Source organism: Oryzias latipes, chromosome 5 (assembly GCF_002234675.1).
Source record: "Oryzias latipes chromosome 5, ASM223467v1".
NCBI classification, from domain to species: domain Eukaryota; kingdom Metazoa; phylum Chordata; class Actinopteri; order Beloniformes; family Adrianichthyidae; genus Oryzias; species Oryzias latipes.
Window position 1 is genome coordinate 9,972,616 of NC_019863.2, and position 19,654 is coordinate 9,992,269.

General features: G+C 37.4%; 1 protein-coding gene across 3 annotated transcripts in view; it reads right to left on the minus strand.

Annotated features, from left to right (window-relative positions):
* Positions 1–219: 219 nt before the first annotated feature.
* The window catches only part of poc1a (POC1 centriolar protein A), a 50,380-nt gene continuing 30,945 nt past the window's right edge, over positions 220–19,654 (minus strand). For 2 of the 3 annotated variants that reach the window (XM_011474855.3, XM_011474854.3), the window contains exon 11: positions 14,076–14,636. In XM_011474855.3, coding sequence (XP_011473157.1) covers positions 14,526–14,636 — 111 coding nt within the window. In that variant the 3' untranslated portion in view covers positions 14,076–14,525. Of the gene's footprint in view, positions 403–14,075; positions 14,637–19,654 lie in introns of those variants that run through there. The other variant, XM_020703157.2, reaches the window with a different exon arrangement.

Consider the following 19,654-nt stretch of genomic DNA (forward strand, 5'->3'; position numbering starts at 1 on the left):
GGCCCATTATCGGCTTTTTTCAGGTCTTCTCAACACCCTCAGTCAATCCACCCACAACATCCACCTCCGCATTACACCCACAAACGCATAACTGGAGAATATTCCAGTCGGATTTTGAGGAGAAGATTCAAATCCTGCTTTTGTAGCATCAGCATCTGCCTTTAAGCATCTCAGAGGGATTTAAAAAAAAAAATACAACGTTTAAGTTTTTTTTATTTATTTTACGCTACAGCCTGTTGGAGAAATTAGCATGAAAACTATTGTATTAGGGTTTTATTTAAAGTCTTCAAGTTGACAGTGTAGGTAAAGAAGTGGATTTTAACTGGGATCTCTTGTGTGGGAAGTACGTCTTGTATGTGAAGCCAGCTCTTCAGTTGTTGTTGCGTCTGCATCCTGACCTTTCTAAAAAGGGCAAAACAGGTAGGAAAAAAAGAATCCTGACAGTTTAAAAATGATAATAAAAAATAAAACAATCTAGACTGTTTTAGAACAAAGGATTTGACAGTCACCTGCCAATCACACGGCTATGACATAACTTTTTTATGGAAAGGTTGTAGGTTGTATTCCCTTACAACACATTGCTTAGTGCACTACATAAGGCATTTGCCATTACGTAGTGCTGTCTATGTCAAAATCAAGCACCCTAGAAATTTGCTGGAGGTCTTTTTAAAACCGTGCATCCATCAATGCTCAGTAAATTGGCAAATATAGACCACAATACCTTGAGTTTGAACAATTTTCCATTTGAATAAAATGCCTTTAGGTTTTTTCATCTGAACACAGTCAGTTCATAAATAGTCCGTGAAATGCTCATATTTATTAGGTTTCTTCTTCAGCACTTGGGCAACGTCATATTCAACATTTGAAAAAAGACAAGAAGTGTGTTAAAAATCCAAGACACTTGATTGTCCTGCACTAGATGGAGTGTAAGGAGTCGTGAATGAATTCAAACAAACAATCAGTGTTCCATCAAAATGAATTGAAGTAGATAAAAACACCCCAAGAAGCTGCAGTTTATGGTACACCCAACAACGCAGGTGAACAAAGGCGTCATCTAAAGGTAGCTTTCATTCTTTCATGAAGTTGAACTATTGTGGAGTAAGTGAGAACCGACTTGTGACAAGCCACCTAGTGGCTGTTTGGTGAACTGACCTGGCTCCACTTACTTTAGTTTTTAAATCAGACCCATAGTAGAAGTAAAATTGCCCAGCTTTGGATATTTGTTGACAAACTTGTACAGATTTATAACAGAATAGATTATTCGGGGTTATTTTTCCAAAGATATTGAGATTTGTTAATGCTACAACATGCAAAAAATGCCTGGAAGTTAAATTGTTTAATGCCATGTTGATACCCCCCACCACCCAACCCCAGGGTTTATTCAGGAGAAAAAAAAAGCCTGTTCACTCTGCGTTACATAACTTAAATGTCATCTTCTGTCTTTCTGACCCGCTAATCACAGTACATTGACATATTTACTGTTTTAGGCAGGTGACATTTAAAGTTTGCATTATTAGTTCTATCAATCATTCCTCACGGCTCAATAATCCTATAAAATGGTTTTCATTTTGGTGTTGGAACGATTTTCATTTCTCCGACATTTTGTCGCTGTACCTCTGGCACTAAACAAACCATCACAGCATTTCATCACAAATGACCTCATAAGGAATCCGCATGTTGTGACAGGGGCAGAGTGGAGGAAAAGAGGAGCGTTTGATTTCCTCACAGCTGCAGGGACGAGGAGTGGTGGGCGCACCAGCTGCAGACAATGATCCTTTATTTCCCCCAGTCACTTACACACAAAAACACGTACTCACTCGCAAATAAAACACAAACCAACGCATACACACAAATCCCCGCTTAAACTTTACGGTTCTTGTTTCCCGACATTCAAGGTGTTCCTAGAGAATGTATCCTGCTCTCTAAGAAGATGGTACCTTCCAACTTGGCAAAGTATTTGAGTATGACATGAAAGTAAAAACGCAAAAAAGAATAGAACAAAAGTTGTATCACCCTCTAAAGATAGTAGAATCCTATGATTAAAAGTACTTACAAGTCAAATGTACTACTCAAAGTGCAAAATAGATTTATAGAAGTGCTGTCTCGTTTATGTTTTTTTGGGGGGGGGACTTTCTATTACAAACAAATTTGTCTTCAGAGATGAATTCTTATTATCATTTCTAGAATACTTAATATAATTCTTTTTGCTTATAAGGTTCCCATTCCTGTCACCCACTCTGTTGCGTACCTCATCACCACTGTTCCACCAGTAGTTAACTTCCCCCGTTGGCATTATAAGACAACTGGACGGAGCAAGTGTGATGTCATCCGTAGAAAATGAGGTACTTCTGGAACCAATGAAATTAAGTCAATTCAGTTGCCTTTTTTTTTGGTGATATGGATGCTGCCATGTTGGAACCAGATGAACTCAGTATGCAGTGATTGGTCCGAATCAGTCTGAGTCGATGCTTCTATGGCATCCACTCGCACCAATCAGGAGTGAGCTTGTTAGAAGTCAACACTCCGACCACTGAAAGCAGACTGGAGACAATCTGTCAATCAAACGCTTCAAACGTTCAGTGTGAGACCGCCTACTTAGGCTTCTGAATGGTCAGTTTATGAACTGAATAACTTGCAGTAATGAAAAAAAATGTCATTATAAGATTAGCAAGAACATGTTAAAAAGGTATCAGAGCTAGAATGGCTATTCTGACAAATAGAATGACTGTTTATTTCTCAATAGAAGTCTATGGAATTGGTCTTTTTCTGTTCAGTTTTGCTTCAGATTCACTTCAAACACTAATCTCCCACTCTGAGCAAGTCATGAAACAATATTTGACAACATATCAAAATGACAACTGTCATTGGGTATAATTATACAGCACAACCAGAGAGTGTTCAGATTTATGAATGAAAATCTCCAACTAAGTTTTGCCCGTTTCAAATAAGTGACTCACTTCCGATCTGGAAGGAAACGAGGATGAGTCACACAGAGCAGCACATCTGTTTGCAGTGATCTGGACATCTCTGTGATCGACAGAAGGAGCAGAAGTGTTGAAAGATTTAGATTGCGATTGGGAAATTGCCTGTTTCGTTTATTTTAAAGGACACAGGAGATGTAATGCCTACACTCACATTTCCTGTTTCACAATCACAGTATTCTTGTGCCAACAACATCATGATTAATTTTATCTCATCTACTCCAAAGTCACACGATAGACCATAATCATCTTCAAATTTTATTCATCTTCAAAATGTGTCATCTATTTCCACAACTACTGGTAAAACCAAACATTGAAGCGCACATCCCTGTCTGTGTGACGTACAGGTTCTTTGAATGGAAAGAACAAACCAAGAATGTTTCACATGACCTTGCAAAACCTGAAACACAAGGAAAGGCTCACTATGTGATGATTTTGGGAGGGGAAGGGTTTTCTTAGCTCAGACTTCATAGGAAACTATTATTTTCTATGTTTTCTTTTGTTTGTTTATTTTTGCTTCGTAAAGGCTCTTGCAGTCAGAAATGCAGTCCTGTTTTTTTTTAGCTAAACTTAGGATGTAAACCGAACATGAATTTATTCCCCAAAATGAATACATTAAGAGAATTAGAAAATTTTCATTTTATTGAAAGAAAAGATTAAAAAAGCACAAAATTTAGATTTTTTTGCACTAAAATTATATATCTAAAGATGGAATTGAAATATGCAGGGAAAAAGATGTATTTCTGAACCATACAAACCCAGACAGAACCAGAGATTTAAACTAAATTAAACATTAAGTGAGGAGCATAGGTGTGTTTACGTTCTTTACATTTCAGACTAACATAAAATATCCAACACTCGCATTTCCTTTGCTTTTTATGTGAGTCAACAGCACATCCACCCCTTGATGCCTGAATTTATTTCCTGCTATGAAAAAAATACTTATATTTTGGCTTTGAAGTTAATTATGGTAATTTTGTAGCATAAGTGGTTTGATATGTATTTTGATCAATAGGTGTCGAGGGGTTAAAAAAAAAGGAACCCACACTGTTTTTTCTTCAACCCAATTCTTAGGTTTTCATTTTTTGCGTTTTTTGGAGCAATACTAACATTTTGGGGTTATAATGGTTTCATTTTAACCCAATTGATGTGGTTTTCCTCAGTTGTTTTTTTTTCCTGAATTAAAGTTAGTTAAAAAGTTAGTCCCTTTTAAACCTCAGAACTAGTTTAAAAAAAACATCTTGGGCTATATTTAACTATTGAATTTTCAATGTGTAAAAAAAAAAGGACCTGATTTTCATGTTACACCATTTAAAACTTGAAGTAATGTCTTTTTAAGTGTTTAAAGAAGACCTGCTTTACAAAAACACTGACTACTTGAACAACCTAATACCTAATAATAACTTAGAGACAATTGACTTACAAACTAAAGTCCACCCACCAAACGGGTTCATTTGCTCTCACATCTCTTCCTATTTAAGCACTAACACGTTTGACTTTTTTGTTTAGCAGGTTTGCATGTATAAACAGCTACATAAAAAAAAAAAACGAACATACAACTGTCGTAACTTTCCTGGTCACAATGGGAGCTCTTTTGTTTCAAACACTCGTGACCTTGTCCAGCGTGTTTAACTGTCACGCAGAACAAACACACTGTATCTACAAAGTCACTAAGGTGAGTCATTGCATGTTAACTCAAGTCCTTACCTCCTCATATCTTTCTCTTTCTCGCTCTCTCTGTCGCACACACACACATATACACACACTTGAAAACCTCACCCCATTATGTAACTGTTACAGCTCACAGGCAGGGCCATAAAGACAGATGGTTAAAGGCGGCCAAACAACGTGCTAATGATCTGCCGTGTCTCTGTTACACCTCTCCATGTTTTCAGATCAGCTCATTCAGAACCAAAAGGCCCATCAACAATCTGAGAGGGGATAAAAATGTAATCATGACTCAGTAACTTTAACAACTGATCCTAAACTAAGTTGTAAAAGGATGTGATGAATCAAAGGTTTCTTTGGGTAAAAAATTGCCGGTGGTTTATGATTTTTGTTAAAGCATACTAAAACAATAATAACAAAACTTTGTAACATGTCTGTTTTTGTCTTTTGTGCCAAGAGATAGAAAGCACACATAACCTAGATTTCTACAACAGGAAGCACTTCTTCATCTAAAGACCAGTAACATTTAAGAAGGTGTGTCTCTTTATGACTAAAAGCCAATGACTTCCACCAGATCGAGCAGGTCACTTACTAAAACTACAGTGCAACTATACATAGCAATAAGGCTGACACAGTAAAAAACAATACTAAACATAAACACAGAAAGTATGTTTAATATAATCAATTCAGATCAGAACGGATGTGAAAGCAATGCTTTATTAACAATTTCTCTTATGGGTGGTTGTGTGCTGTCTATGGGCACATAATGGTCAAATCTGTACAGGACACACAGGTGGCCCGCAGGAAATAGCAAATTCATAGGTCGTACAGTGAGCCCATAGGGCGGAAATTACATTTTTTTTTATTGGCATACTGTTGGCTACAGCTGTAGAAAACACTTACACAACATGCAAGGGTAAGTAAGGGTGAAGTAGGTGAAACAAAGGAATGTCGTACAGATTGGTCATTTTTTTAAACCATGCGCACTGTTCAAGTGTTTCGTGCGTGGTCCTTGTGCGTCCTTTGCACGTCCACTTCCCTCAGCCTGGTGGTTACAAATGAGACAATCAGAGGGAGCATTTCATTTATTCCTCGCACACCCCATGCATGCAGCATTTCTGTGCGGATAGTAAGGAGCCAGAGCACACACCTTTCCAACAACTGAAGTGTGGCGTAGCGGCACAGTTCAACAGCATCACTCGTATGTCATAACCTCGTACAAGCCTGAAAGGAACTGCAAGACACGCCTGTGCTCCCCTTAAAAGGCAGCTGCCCCTCTCCACAACCCCCTATGGGTCAAGACAACCCAAAAACCCACAGCACTAGTATAGGTCAACCACCTTTGGAAGTTTTCACAGATGTATTACGAATGAACCATGCTAAAACCACAGAAGTGAGAAAAAAAACACACAAAGAACACGTAAAGCAATGTGTGCGATTATTTATTAGCAATTCATTAGTGATTCCTGCCTCATTTACGTAATTTTAACATGATATGTGCTCTTTATACGTGATACAAAAGTTATACAACAGTGGTGCACGTGTGAAAAGTCCTTTAAACATACGTGGACATACGTGGAATGATTGTCGAAAACTACAAATTTGCGTATGCATTTCACAAAAATCACGCTTTGTAAATTACACATAAACTGCATAATTCTCAACAGACCGAAAAGAATTACATATATCAAGGATGGATCATGAAAGACTGGAATGTCATACGTGGAAAATGTGCAAAATATAGGTAGTGGCTGTGTGACACGGTCTTAAGGCATTAATAAGTAACTTAGTCAACAGTTTTTAACATAGAAACCAGCTCAGGTCAGCTTGAATTTATCTGTTATTGATATGACAAACAATGCCTAGAGAGCTCGTGTTGGTTCGGAAATTCCTAATAGTTACTCAGAGACAACATTTTGCATGATTCTTTAATGGGTGTGACATCCTTACTGGGTTATTATTATTAATATTTAACTTTTAGTTTTTCATGATACTATCCAAAGAGACAGAAAAAAGTGATCTTTGCTTCATGCTGAAGTTTAAAATGCCTCCTTTGCGTTTGACGTTATTTGTTAGATTCATTTTCTTTCTTTTGAACATTTTTAATAGCCACAAAAGACTTTCAAAAACAATTAAGTAAAAAATAAGCATAAAATAATGAGCACACACAAATCTTTGCCAAGTCGAGAACAAAGTGGTCCACCGTTGCCTAAAGAACTAAATCCTATGTTTAAAAGGAGTAGTTGGGAAATACTTGGGGAAATTGTCGCTAGTCTGTTTCAAAAAACTGGAATGGATCTGAGTCGACACGTTCTACCATATGAAGTAATATTTGTGCCGCTACAATAAGAACAAAGGACTTTTGTTCTCCATTTTGTTACAGATATTACGTCATTTAACAACACTGCTACAAACATTTCATCAAACTTTCACTCATCAACTGTGTAGATGTGATTACCTTGGCAAGCTGCTTTAAACAAAGGTTTGAAGATTAGAGTAAGGCTTCCTTTTGAGAAGGGATGGGTGCTCTCTGACTTATCACCAGGTTTGTGTAATGGGCGGATTTGCTGTAAAGTAGGTCATTATTTCAAACACTTGGCATACATTTACACAACTTGAGTCATGCGCGAGCTGGTCTTATGTTTTGGAGGATTTTTTTTTCCTGTCAGGGCATCGGTCATTTTAAACCTGGAACATACAGATAATGACACACATCAACACACATTCTTTGTGTCAAACAGTAAAATCATTTTCTAAATGAAACAGCAGCAGAGGATAATTCGAGATATGGATAATAGATAACTTTACAACTTTATTAGAAAACTTTACTAGCAATTTACAAACAAGTTAATAAACTGAAGGGGAGAACACAAGGTAACTCTTTGAAACTGAATGGAATATATGTCCTTTGAGCCGAAATCAAAGCGTGGGATCAAGGACCACAATGCCAAATATTTCAAGCAATCCTCTGTCTCAGAGGGAGGAGATACAGGAGACTGTGAAGGAAGAAGTTAAGGGGCAGGTGAGTAGGTGTTGAAGAAGAAGGGAGACTAAGATAAATCCCATTGAGGAGCTTTAGTGAATTTGCACAGCTGCAAAAAATATTGTATGGCCTCAATTGTTTTCACAGATAGATACCAAGCTATCTAATAATAAAAAAGAGAAAAAATATAGAAAAAGGTGGCACTACAAATATTTGAGTGAATTTTAGGAGTGGCCTTGTGCTAATGTTTCACATTAATTGAAAAAACAGAATGTCAGTGTTGGATCAGGAGCTTCAAACAGATTTAACTTCATGTTAACTTTACAACAAAATATATTTTAAGGTTTGAAAGGAATAAAGATAGTTGTTTAACTATCTTTCAATATAATGTTTTCTGAAAAATATATACTGTATATGAAAGTAGGTTTGCATTTCAAATTCTGTAATATTTTTTAGTTTTATTGATTTGTTATAAAAACAATCATGATTGCTTATCTATTTTTCTCTATTGACCATACAAATACAATATAATCATCATAAACGGTCTTTAATCTCTTTTAAATACAAGAAATGTAGAAGAGAAATGTCTTATTATTTGATATTAACAAATTTTTCAGAAAATTAAAGTTGCTATAGTTAGCTTGTCACATTTTACACAAATGAAAGAGATCACTGCCCATAAATCTCGTGAGTCAGGGGGCAACAATCTACTTTGAAATTAGTCTGAAGCATACAACATTTTTTGGCGAATTGTACCTTCACCTTAAGCTAAAAAGAACAGACCCAGGTGAGCATTTGAGTTTTTTTTTTTTTTCCTGCATTTGAGTTTTTTTTAAAAGTGGTGTTTTTATCTATGGAGCCCGTGACCTGACATGGATAAAAAATAAAAGCTACCAATTCGTTCCCACGAAATAGTAATTTGTTCCCTCAAAGTGACATTTTACACACCCGGTTTTTCAACCGGAAATAAACTTAAATTCTTCCTGTTACATATTTACCGTAAATAAGATAAGTGGTTTAAAGCAATATTATAAATAAAGTATATTTTGCCACAGCATCGTTGATGCTTCCATTGACTATTGCGAGGTGATCGCTGTGCCGGGCGACTAGCTGGACAGCAGAGAGAGAGCCACTATGGGATGGACAGGCCACCTGTTGGGCCTCCTACATCTTATGATATTTTTCGTATTTTTATCAAGACAAAAAAAAAAAGGTCCTCTAGTTTGATTCTTGTTTTTGTTTTTTACCATTTGAACTAATGCGAGTCACAGAGACACGGAAGCAGGGGCGGAAAGCGGCCGTTGCAGCGGGAGTAGAGCTCACTATGCCGGAAGAGACTTTAAATGATCGTATGGACCATGTCTGATCGTATGGACCAGACATGGAGACGTGAATAGAGCTTTTTACAAATAAATAAATCTGATCTCTAAACATCCTCTGTGTCTTTCATGCGATGTAATGAAAAATATGCAGACAGAAATTTGAAGGTATCTGCTGTAAACCCAAGAATTGGTCACATCCGTGTTTTTGAAATAACTTATCATGTGAGTTGGTTTGTGTTTATTTGCATAAATGATTTAATGGAAACAGTGTAATTACACATTTTGCAAAGCAAAACTTGGCAAATCTAAAAAATGAGATTTGCTTCATTTTCCACATAATCAGGAAGAAAAGAGACTGCCTGACAAGTAACTGCTTCTAGTTCATGCAAGAGAAAAAAAGTCTGCCTTTAGGATTATTCATTTTAAATATTTCTTTGTTTAAACAAATCAATATTTTGTGGGAATGATTTAATCTTTCGGTTGGAACGAATTACTATTTCATAGGAACAAATTATTACTTCGAGGGGAACAAAATACTTTTACGCGGTAACAAAATCCTAATTCGTGGGAAAAATTTAGTTATATTTTTTAACCCATGTCAGGTCATGGGCTCCGTATTTATCAGAGTTTATCAAAGGAAAAATGTCTAAAAACAAGATGACAGCAAGCTCTCAGACGAGTCATAAGTTCCTATGCTTGTCTACCAGGGCATCCTGCATGTTGAGTCAACCACAAAGTCTTTCACTAAAATCAAATACGAGGTCATCTGCAAATAGAGATTATGCTTTGGCAAAAATTGGGTCACGCAATGGCGCAAGAATTCCACCAACAAACCACAACAAAACTGATGACAAAGAGAAGAATTGAGGCTTTGCTATAGCTCAATCAACGTCGGGTAAAAAGACGAGTTACAGTAACAAACATAAAAGAGCAGCAAACCAATCATTGCAGGCAAATTGGAAGGATTTGACACAATAAACTGACAGCCTAAAGAATTTTAAGAAAATAAACCGTTCTTTTGATCGATGGGGGTGGTTTTACACACAATTTCACAACCATTCTTGTTTGTTGGGTCACATAATGTTAAGACCTGGTATATAAACTTGTCAATAAAAAAATTATGACAGTTCTTAAGAGAGCATACATTGAAAAGTACCCACAAATATATTTGGGAAAATAAAAATAAACGTTTAAAAACCTGTTATATTAAAGAAAATGGAACATGCAAGTCAAGAAGAAAGCCAAAATGATTGCGTGGATTTTAGTTTTGTTGTGATTTCTTTCAGCACAAGTGCTACTTGACCCAACAAAGATATTCTAACTGGTCGTTCCAAGAATGCACTGAGATTGTAGTTTTGAGGGTAAATCCTTGACTGACTTCCCTCTGCTGCAGCAGGAAACATAAGTTTGGCAGCCAGAATGCATCCACGTCACGTAGATTACACAAAACTGTCAGCATATAATGTAACATTTAGGAAAATGCTAAATGAAGAGTAATAGAGCTGACATAATGAACTAGAGAGGCACTAAAACACACACTGACACAGATGCAAACAGCAGCCAAAACCACAGCCCACCAGGAAAAACATAACCAGATGTTCACCAACCCCCCTCCCACACACACACACGCACACACACACATACACAAACACACACAGCTTACTACGCACACCAGCTTTTCAACTTTCCTTTTTTTCTCCTTTTTTAAACATTTGGTTCAACAACTTTATCTGTATGTGCATCTAACTTTAACATCAACCAAAAAGCAGCAGCATCAAAGAGGAAATGAAATGTGGCGTTTGAGAGGACCTTAATAAAAACTGAACTGCTAATTGTTGTCACCATCTGTTAAACCACTTCTCCCTTTTACATTTTTTTCAACCCAACAGTACTTTTATTGTCACCTTAATTTGTTAAATCAAAAGTTGGCTGCTGCTTCATGACACAACACCTCTATGATACACTTAAATGACTGATCATAGACCGTCAAGGAGTTTTCTGCTGCTTAAAAAGGTTAAACCAACATTTTTCAGAAAAAACTGAAAGTGAACTGAACCCTTTTTAGCCCTAAACAGAGTCGGATTTGTGGAACAGCTCTATTAGCGTTGGATGTAACTGCATCCCATCTTAAGTAAGAGGAGTACCAGTAGAAAGTGTGCTCACATTGCTATAAACGGAACTTCTGTCTTCTAGAACAGAACCCGTTGGACCTAACAAAGACGCGCGTACACAAACACACATGCACACAGAGCCCAGGCTTTTAGCCCCTCCTCTCCTCCAGAGCTCTCGGCAGGCTGTCTGGTTGAGGCCCATAGTAAAGGGAACTGTTTTCTCTGGCTCGAGTGTCTGTTGTGCGAGTGTGTCGGTAGGCCCCAGACAGGAAGGAAGAGAGTGGGCCCAGGAGTACAGCTCCAGAGTTCTGGCTTTGTTTTTCCCCTTTTTCCGTAAGTGCAGTGGCGCAACCAGGTCTTTAAGAAACGGTCATTAATATTTTCCCCTTCTAAAGACACCGACCGCATGGCTTTCTCCGAGACCCCAGGAGTCGGAATGACTCATCACTGACGAGTATTATAATATTGCCACTTCTTGAGAGAAAGAGAAGGAAAAAAAAATCACTTAAATGTGAACCTTTGGAAATCACAGTGAGAGTCGGAGAGCGGCCTCTGGCTCCTTTTCAGCAACCCATCCAAACTGAAAGCTCCTAAGCCAGCATCATCAAATTACAAGCATAACTTGGGGGTGAAACAAAAGACTTTTGGACACCGGGAGTGCAGGGATATTGCGCTTCCTCCAACTCACTTTTCAAATAAATCATCAAACAAGACCTGACAAAAGAAGAGGGGAGAGTTACTCGCCATGAGCTGCGGATCACAGCAGCTCAGGGCTTTAACATCCCTACCGAGGACAATGAGTTCTCAGGTAACTGCTGAGGCTCATGGAAGTCACTGATGACATCATCCCTATGGCAAAACTGTGAAAAATAAACTGCCCCCTTAGATCAAATTTTAGAGATAATAGGAAATCTAATCCAGTTTAAGAATTCAGGGGAAAAAAACTATTGAAAGCAGGCCCTGTGACAGACTGGCGACCTGTCCAGGGAGTACCCCGCCTTTGCCCAACAGTAGCTGGGATAGGCTCCAGCAACCCTGTGACCTCAAAAAAGGATTCAGTGGATTTTGAAGTTGGACAGATGGATGGAAAGCATAAACTAACAGAAAATTAGGGCAATGCAACCAATAATTTGGTGGAGTTACACTTTGAGGATTTACTTTATTTATTTGTTCACAAATAAACAAACTAGATTCATCTAGTTTTTAGATAGCTAACGATATAGGAAACATTAACATATTGTGGATTTAATATTTCTTCGAGCTTGTCAAGAATTACAAAGACTTTACATTTTTCATAAAAATAAAACTTGCTTAAATCAAGCCTGGTGCCTGAAAGATACATATGTACCATGCATGCACTCATTTGAGCTCTCAAAGAGGAATGATAGACATATTGATGCACAAGAAGGATCAACACACCACACAAGCTCTAAGACAAATTGATTAAACAAATTTCACATGAAACTTTTTCTTCAGAATTGGATTTCATTGAATTTTCTGGTTTTCTGGCAACTTGTGATGATTGGTTCTGTTGAAAAAACCCGTCAACATACCATGCTATATCTAAGCACCTTCATCTTTCTTTTGATCTTGTCAATGTAACAGAGTTTCACGACACAAATTGTGAGTTCACCGGTTGAAGCCTCCTATTTTGACACAGATACTGTCTTTTTGGGAGCTCTTACCTCTTCTTACCTCCCATCTTTTGTCATCCAATCTTTTGTCTTTTAGTGCTGCATGATTCTTTAAATTCGCACAGCTTTTCTTGTCTTCCTTTTATTAGTGGAGCAGCTCTTGCTGGTTCTTGTGGACACCAAACAAAAAGAATTATCTATTTCCCTAATGGCTCTCTGCGTTTCACCAAATTTAGTTTGAGGATAGATTTTAAATGCAAATGTTGAATTAAGTCAGATTGGGTTCATTGTAAAAGGATGGGAGCGGAAATTGAATGGAAAAAAGAATCACATGATCACATCAGGCACATGATTTTTAAAGAATTTATTTGTATACTGGTGCAAAAAATATATATTTAGCTCCTACAAACAAACAAACAAGAATTCTGTCCCTCACAGACCTGTTACTTCTTTAAAAAGCTCTTCTATCCGTCACTTGTTACCTGTATTATGTCACCTGTTTGAACGGATCATCTGTATAAAAGACACCCTTCTTCAACTTTAAAGACCCATTCCAATGCAAATTGGGTTTTTAACATGTTCTTGTAACATTTTTTTTCTCATGATGGGGGACACATGTAAAGATAAATAAGATTAAGGTTGCTATTCTGAGTATTTCTTTATTCCATTGTTCTGAATCAGGAACAGACAAAAAATACAGTTGGAAAAAGCCTGTAGCAGTAATGGAGGTGCTACAGTCAGCGGGCCACAATCGCCTTGCTCCACTTCTGATGCATCCACGTGCAGACAAATAGATCCATGTCCGTCTTTGTTTTCCTCGTCCGAGCTGGCATCTGGCTCAAAACTGTACAGCCGGATAGCTCCAATATTGCTAACCATTTTAGTTGTACTGGTAATGTTAGGTTGGGGTATTGAGGGGCTGTAAGCTAGTGGGAGATTGTAAACAAAGGGATGATGGGAAATGAGTACAGACTTACTTCAGGCCAACAGATCCACCCACAACTTGGAGGGGAATTTTGATTAACTCCTGCCGCTCTGCAGAAACGATCTCCTAGAAAACCACAGGTTTTTTGATTGATGGGTCTTTACTGTGTTAAGTGTGAAGCAGTGTGTGGGCACAACGAAATTGTGTGTTTGCATAATTCTGCTAGATTTACAAGTAAATACACAGATTTCCACTCCCAGTTTGACAGTATACCATCCAGTAAAGCATCTTGAGTAGTGCTTTATAAACGTAATTAAAACAAACAAATCCTAATTTAATCTTAAATACCAATGACCTTTCATGAATAAAAGTTCATACAAGTGACCTAAAGTGTGTCCTTCTTTAAAAACAATGAAAGAAATATGTAAAATAAAATAGGTGATGCAAGAACTTAAGTGATAAGTAAAATAATTTATTGTTTTTAGGAAAATGTCAAAAGCGGAATATAATAAAAGCAATACAGTACATTTACATTTTACTTCTTAAATATGAAAGTTTGTTGTTGCAGAATGTTGGATGTAAACTCTAAAAATACAGTTTTTGATGCTCATCTATGAACGTGAAGCACTGAAGTCCCTTCTTTGTACTGTTCAGACAGCATCATTTTGCAGATGCAGACACCACACACAAACGCATGCAGACAGTTTAGTCCCCTGTCAGCAGAAAAGACTGCGCACTAAGCATTCCTGCAGAAAAACGTCTAATAATATTCAACTTTCTTATCTCTGATTTCTCTGTGCAATATAACCAGAGTAAATCAGGGGTAAGGCTTGAAGACTTTTTGGATCACATTTGCATAAAAAAAAAAAAGAAAAGAAATGAAAGTTTGAGTTTTGTCTAATCATTTGGCCTCCTCTCTCTGGAGATGCAACCCAATCTCCACTTGATTCTCCAAACACTCTTTAAGCTTGTCCTCCGTCAGCGTCAGTCGTTGTTCCAAAATCGAAACGGTCTGGATGGTAGCAGGCCGAAAAGAAAGCAGAAGAAGGGAGGGTACATCAGAAACAAGATCCAGAGACAGAGCCGACAGAGAAAAAGCCGAATGTTTTGAAGGGACAGCAGACGGCTGGTTGACAGAATGTAATAAAACACATGTTGTGCATTCAAAACACTCCAACTGATTAGTGTTGACAATTTAGCAGTAGGAGCTGAAAACAATCATCTGCATCTACATTACAGTCTGTTTTTGTGTTCTTTCTCACACAGCTGAATTCATTTTTGGTTTAAATACTTCCTCTCTTTCTGAAACAAGAGCAGCGTGCGTGGGCAGTAAGATCACAGTGCAGCATCCTCCACAGAAACAGGAACTACTCAGACTTTCCACCTCAATGTACTGGTTGTCAGAAATAAATACATTAGCAAAGCAGAGATCTTGGTTTCATGGAGGAAGAAAGGATTGAAGTGAATGTCTGCAGGGATACCGATGACTTCATCAACGGGCTGCAGAGATCCTGCAAACATCATCAATGAATAAAATAATAAACCGTAAATCAAACAAATGAGCTTCCAAACATTTGGAATGTTATCAATAAACATTCAGCTCACCTTTTCAACTACGTTTACTCAGTCTGCTCTGCTGCTGCGCGGCGTTCACTTGCTGCTCTGTATGCTCACTTTCACTTTAATCGCATAAATTTACGAGTTTTTTTTCTCGTAAATTTACGAATTTAAATCTCCTAATTTCACCTACTTTTTTTTTGTGGACCTATAACTCCGTCGTAACAATGTGTCTCAAAAAGGTTAAAACTCAGTTTCTAACTCTAAGATAGTCCACCCAGACAACAAAAATAAAACAATTTATAAGTAGGTATAACTGAAAGGACGTGTTCTTTCATGAGAAAGAGCTGGAAAAATGTAATAAACCCATAATATGATGGTGCATTTAACACAGTAATAGTTTCTATAGTGTGGGTGTGTGGCATTTTCCAATGGGTCATTGAACAAGATGACATTCCCAGTTATTTCAAACATAAAGAGAGGGCTAGCATTTCTCCTCTCTGCTCCTCTGTCTTCTTTTTCCAGATCAATACAGCTCTGTTCATCTGCACAACCTGAAGGGGCTACCTGTTCCACTGCATGGAGCATTTTCACTGCCTGCGTCTCTGATTCTGCATGTTTCCTCCAGGCTGCAGCAACACTAGACAGGCCTATGGTTTTCATCTGGAGTGGAAACCAAACCTTTGTGCTCCTAAAAAGAGTAAGTGAGCTGTTTTTCTTCTTTTCTCTCCAGAATACAAGATACCCTCCATTGCCGTGAGCATTTTGAAATATTTTCTTTAGTGGCAGCAAGATGCAATCTGAATTTCTTAAGAACTTTATTTCAATTGTTGAATATGGATACTGTACCAACTATGAAAATCTTTAACATGTGACATTGAAATATTTTCCTATATCAAAGGATTGTTTTCATGCAGCATTTGGGTAGAATAGGCTATAATATCTCACTCAAAGATGTAAGAATTTCCAATAAAACTTGAGAAAATTCTAAAAATGAATAAAGTCGAAGCTCTATCAAAAGGTTTTTTCTAATAAATATATCTACTACAAATTGCATATACTTCTGAATTCCTTTCTTTTTATGGAGCTGCACATGTTTGTGCTAATACATGTATTTTTAAGTTAAATTAATATTTTTGAAAAAATCTACAACTGTATAGATTAATGTGATAAATGTGGCTTTCCGATTGAAACCAAAAGACATATTTACTTTCTGGTTCAGATGCAATATTGTGTCCAAACAGACAAGAAATTATGTGATATAATTCATGAAGGAACTTGCTTCACAAATAAAGTGTGTTCATATGTGGATTGTTTTGTTTGGACTTGAATTTTAAGAGCAATCAACCGAATATCAAATGGTTCAATTGCTACAATTATTTCATATTTTTAATTTAACCTGAATGATGATAAAGATTATACTGAAGCTGGAATTCTTTGTCATTTTTATAAAGAAAAATCACATTGATTTTCCAAAGGACTCCACATTGTCCTGGTGGATAAAAAGTATTTAGGCAAACAGCTAAAACTGGAGAAAGTGAAAGCTGAGAACAGGATGGTCTAGATATGTTGAAAACGTCTAACACAGTAAATTAAAGCTTTGAACGTTTTAGTTCGAAACTAAATAATGTATGAACTTTCTCCTATCCCCATTAACATCTCCTAAAGCATTACTGCTACTGGTGGAGAGTAATACAAGTAAAAATGATCTTAAAGGGGAATAGGGATAAGTGGTTCCAGCATTATTTCAATTTTAACAGAAGAAGAAAAGAGTAATTTCAGAATTGAATACTTAGTGAAAGCAAGTTAACTAAGTCTTAAATATCTTGTTAGGTTAATCTTGAAATCAATCTAAAATAACCCGCTATTAACAAATGTGTATTTTACGAATACCAACTAATATTTAATGTACAGTTTTAGGAAATATCTTTAAAATAAAGCACATTCTAATCTTTACTTGAGAGTTTCTTTAATTTTAACTTAAAATCAAGCTGATGGGGTTTAACAAGCCTTGGTTTTCACAGATAACGCATGCATTTGCATGAACTGGGGAGCTCATATGTGGATCACTTCGTGACTTGATGTTTCTATGATTGTCTGATCTTCCTTTTACTTTGACTCTTAAGTGAAGATTTATGAGAAAAAGACAAACTATTAAAAAGATCCAGCAGCTCTTAAAATGGGTCAGCAATATTTACACAATTCTAAAAAAACTCTTTTTCAGTTTAATTGAGGGAGTATTCAGACTGGACACATTTGGTCCGCTTAAAGTGAACCAGAGTTTGTTTCCCCTCACAATCCGGAACAAATTTTCAGTCTGAATACACCCAAGAGGACCCTGGTTTGGAACCAGGAAGCGCTCTTGGACCATCCTTTGGAGGTGGTCTCAGTTCATTTCCACTCGGACTGAGCTTCGGTACGCTCTGAGATTCCTCAGTCTGAATAAAATCTGTTCCCGGAGTGGAGCAACTGGACCAAAACGGCCACCATTGCTGATGTAAACAGAGTAGGAATGAAGCAACCAATGAGCCGCGGACAAATTTAAAGCAATGATTGTCATGTTATCAGACAGGACAAAAAAAGAGTCCAACTGTTTATTTGTTAGAACGTTTATTTTAACACCGCTGAAAACGCTTCTTTCCTACTTTTCTGTGTCATGTTATGCACTCATTGAAATGTGACGGGATGAATGCAGGCTCATCAAAACAACTGTTAACGTGATACACATTGCTTCTCACTGTTTTCCCAACAGTATGTCATAGCCACTTAGCAGTAAACCTTTTTAGCTGTCTTCTTGCCAATAATTGTCCTGCAGCATGACTTCACCAGACCAAAAAGAAACAAGTCTTGAGCCTGACGATACCGGCGTTTAAATTGGTCAGCAAAATAGAAAGTTTGAGTGAACTATCCTGACAAGGACTGCAAAGCACAGGACTTCCATAATTTCTGCCTCTAGTTGCTTTGCCCTGCCTACTTAATTCCTGGCCAATGACTGTAGAGATCTCATGGTTTAGTTTACAAGCTTTGGTTTGAAACATGGAAGGCCGCTTGACGGCAGTCCAAATACAGACCAAACGCAAGTTTCAAGACTTGAACAAATTCTTCTGTCAGTTTCCATTGAATCCAAACTGCGCTTGCTTGGATTTGTACTTGGGGACAGTAGTTTTTCAGGCGTTTTAAAATTGAAATATTTCGCAAAACTGCAGTGGAAAAACCTTTTAATTCATTTGAGTCACATGACCACAGATAGCCAGCTTGTAGATAGCGATGCGTTTCTTGTAGGAACCTTGTACACTGCGCAGCAGGCGCTAAAAGAGCTCCCACAGCATCACACAGCTCATCAAACGTAGAGCATGTCATGCAGAATTGATCCACAGCTCCCCTGTAAAATCACCAACCCCAATTTCCCAAAATCACTTCATCCATAGCCACTCCCACGTGTAGGGAGTTGCTGCTCCACGGTCTGAATAAGATGCCAACGTCTCCTTTGATAGACGATGATGAGCACTGGTGCAGCGGCAGAAATTTGAATTTATCTGCTGTAAATCAATGTATCGTTACATTTTTGAATGACTTATCACGTGAGTTGATATCTGTTTCTTCGCATATTCATGATTTAATGGAAACAGTGTATGTTTTCTACATTTCTAGAATTTTGATAAAGTTTAGCGCATATGTGTCATGGAAATGCAGCTACTGACATTGGGTTTCAAGCCTTATTAGGCTTAGAAAAAACTGGAGTCTTTGTTTATTTGTTAACAAGATTATGTGGAGTAATTTTATTATCAAATGTAATCCTGCTTCAGAGAAGGAGTGCAATGAGGCTCGTTTAGTCAAATATAAATTAAACAATTATACTAAATGTACTGATCTCACAAAGAGATTAACAGATGTGGTTAGATTTAATTTTGTTATAGAAAAAGCAGTCTGCGAGACCCCAAGGACGCATGTGTCTTCTGCTTTTTTCTTTTTTTTTTAAATGGATAACCAATTATTCCATAGCTCTTATTTTACTGGGTCCTACATGTCTATGCCTAAAAACATTAATAGATTAGGAGAAGAAAAAAAGACGTGATGTAAAATGAAGAGATTGATAAGAAGCAGAGCTTTTAGCGTTTAAAGTGGTCGCTGTCCTGTTTTTGTACGAGGATCTATTTTTAGGGCTGCAGGCTCTGGTTTGCTCTGGCTTCAAACTGTGTCTGGCCTTCACAGACAGTCACACTGAGAGGAGAGGCAGACTAAACACAGCAGCATGGAGCGTCTTTGTAAAGGAAATCTATGGAACGAAAATAAAAGAGGGGGTCAATGTGCAAACTACTATAGAAGAGAAGCTACCAAAAAAAACTTTAAGTAACAAATGAATGAATAGGAAGAAAAACCTTTAATGTACCATATGTATCTGTGACGCAGCTTGTTGTAACTGATCAGCTGCTTCACTGATGGGGGATTTTTCCCTTCCGCTGCAGGGAATTC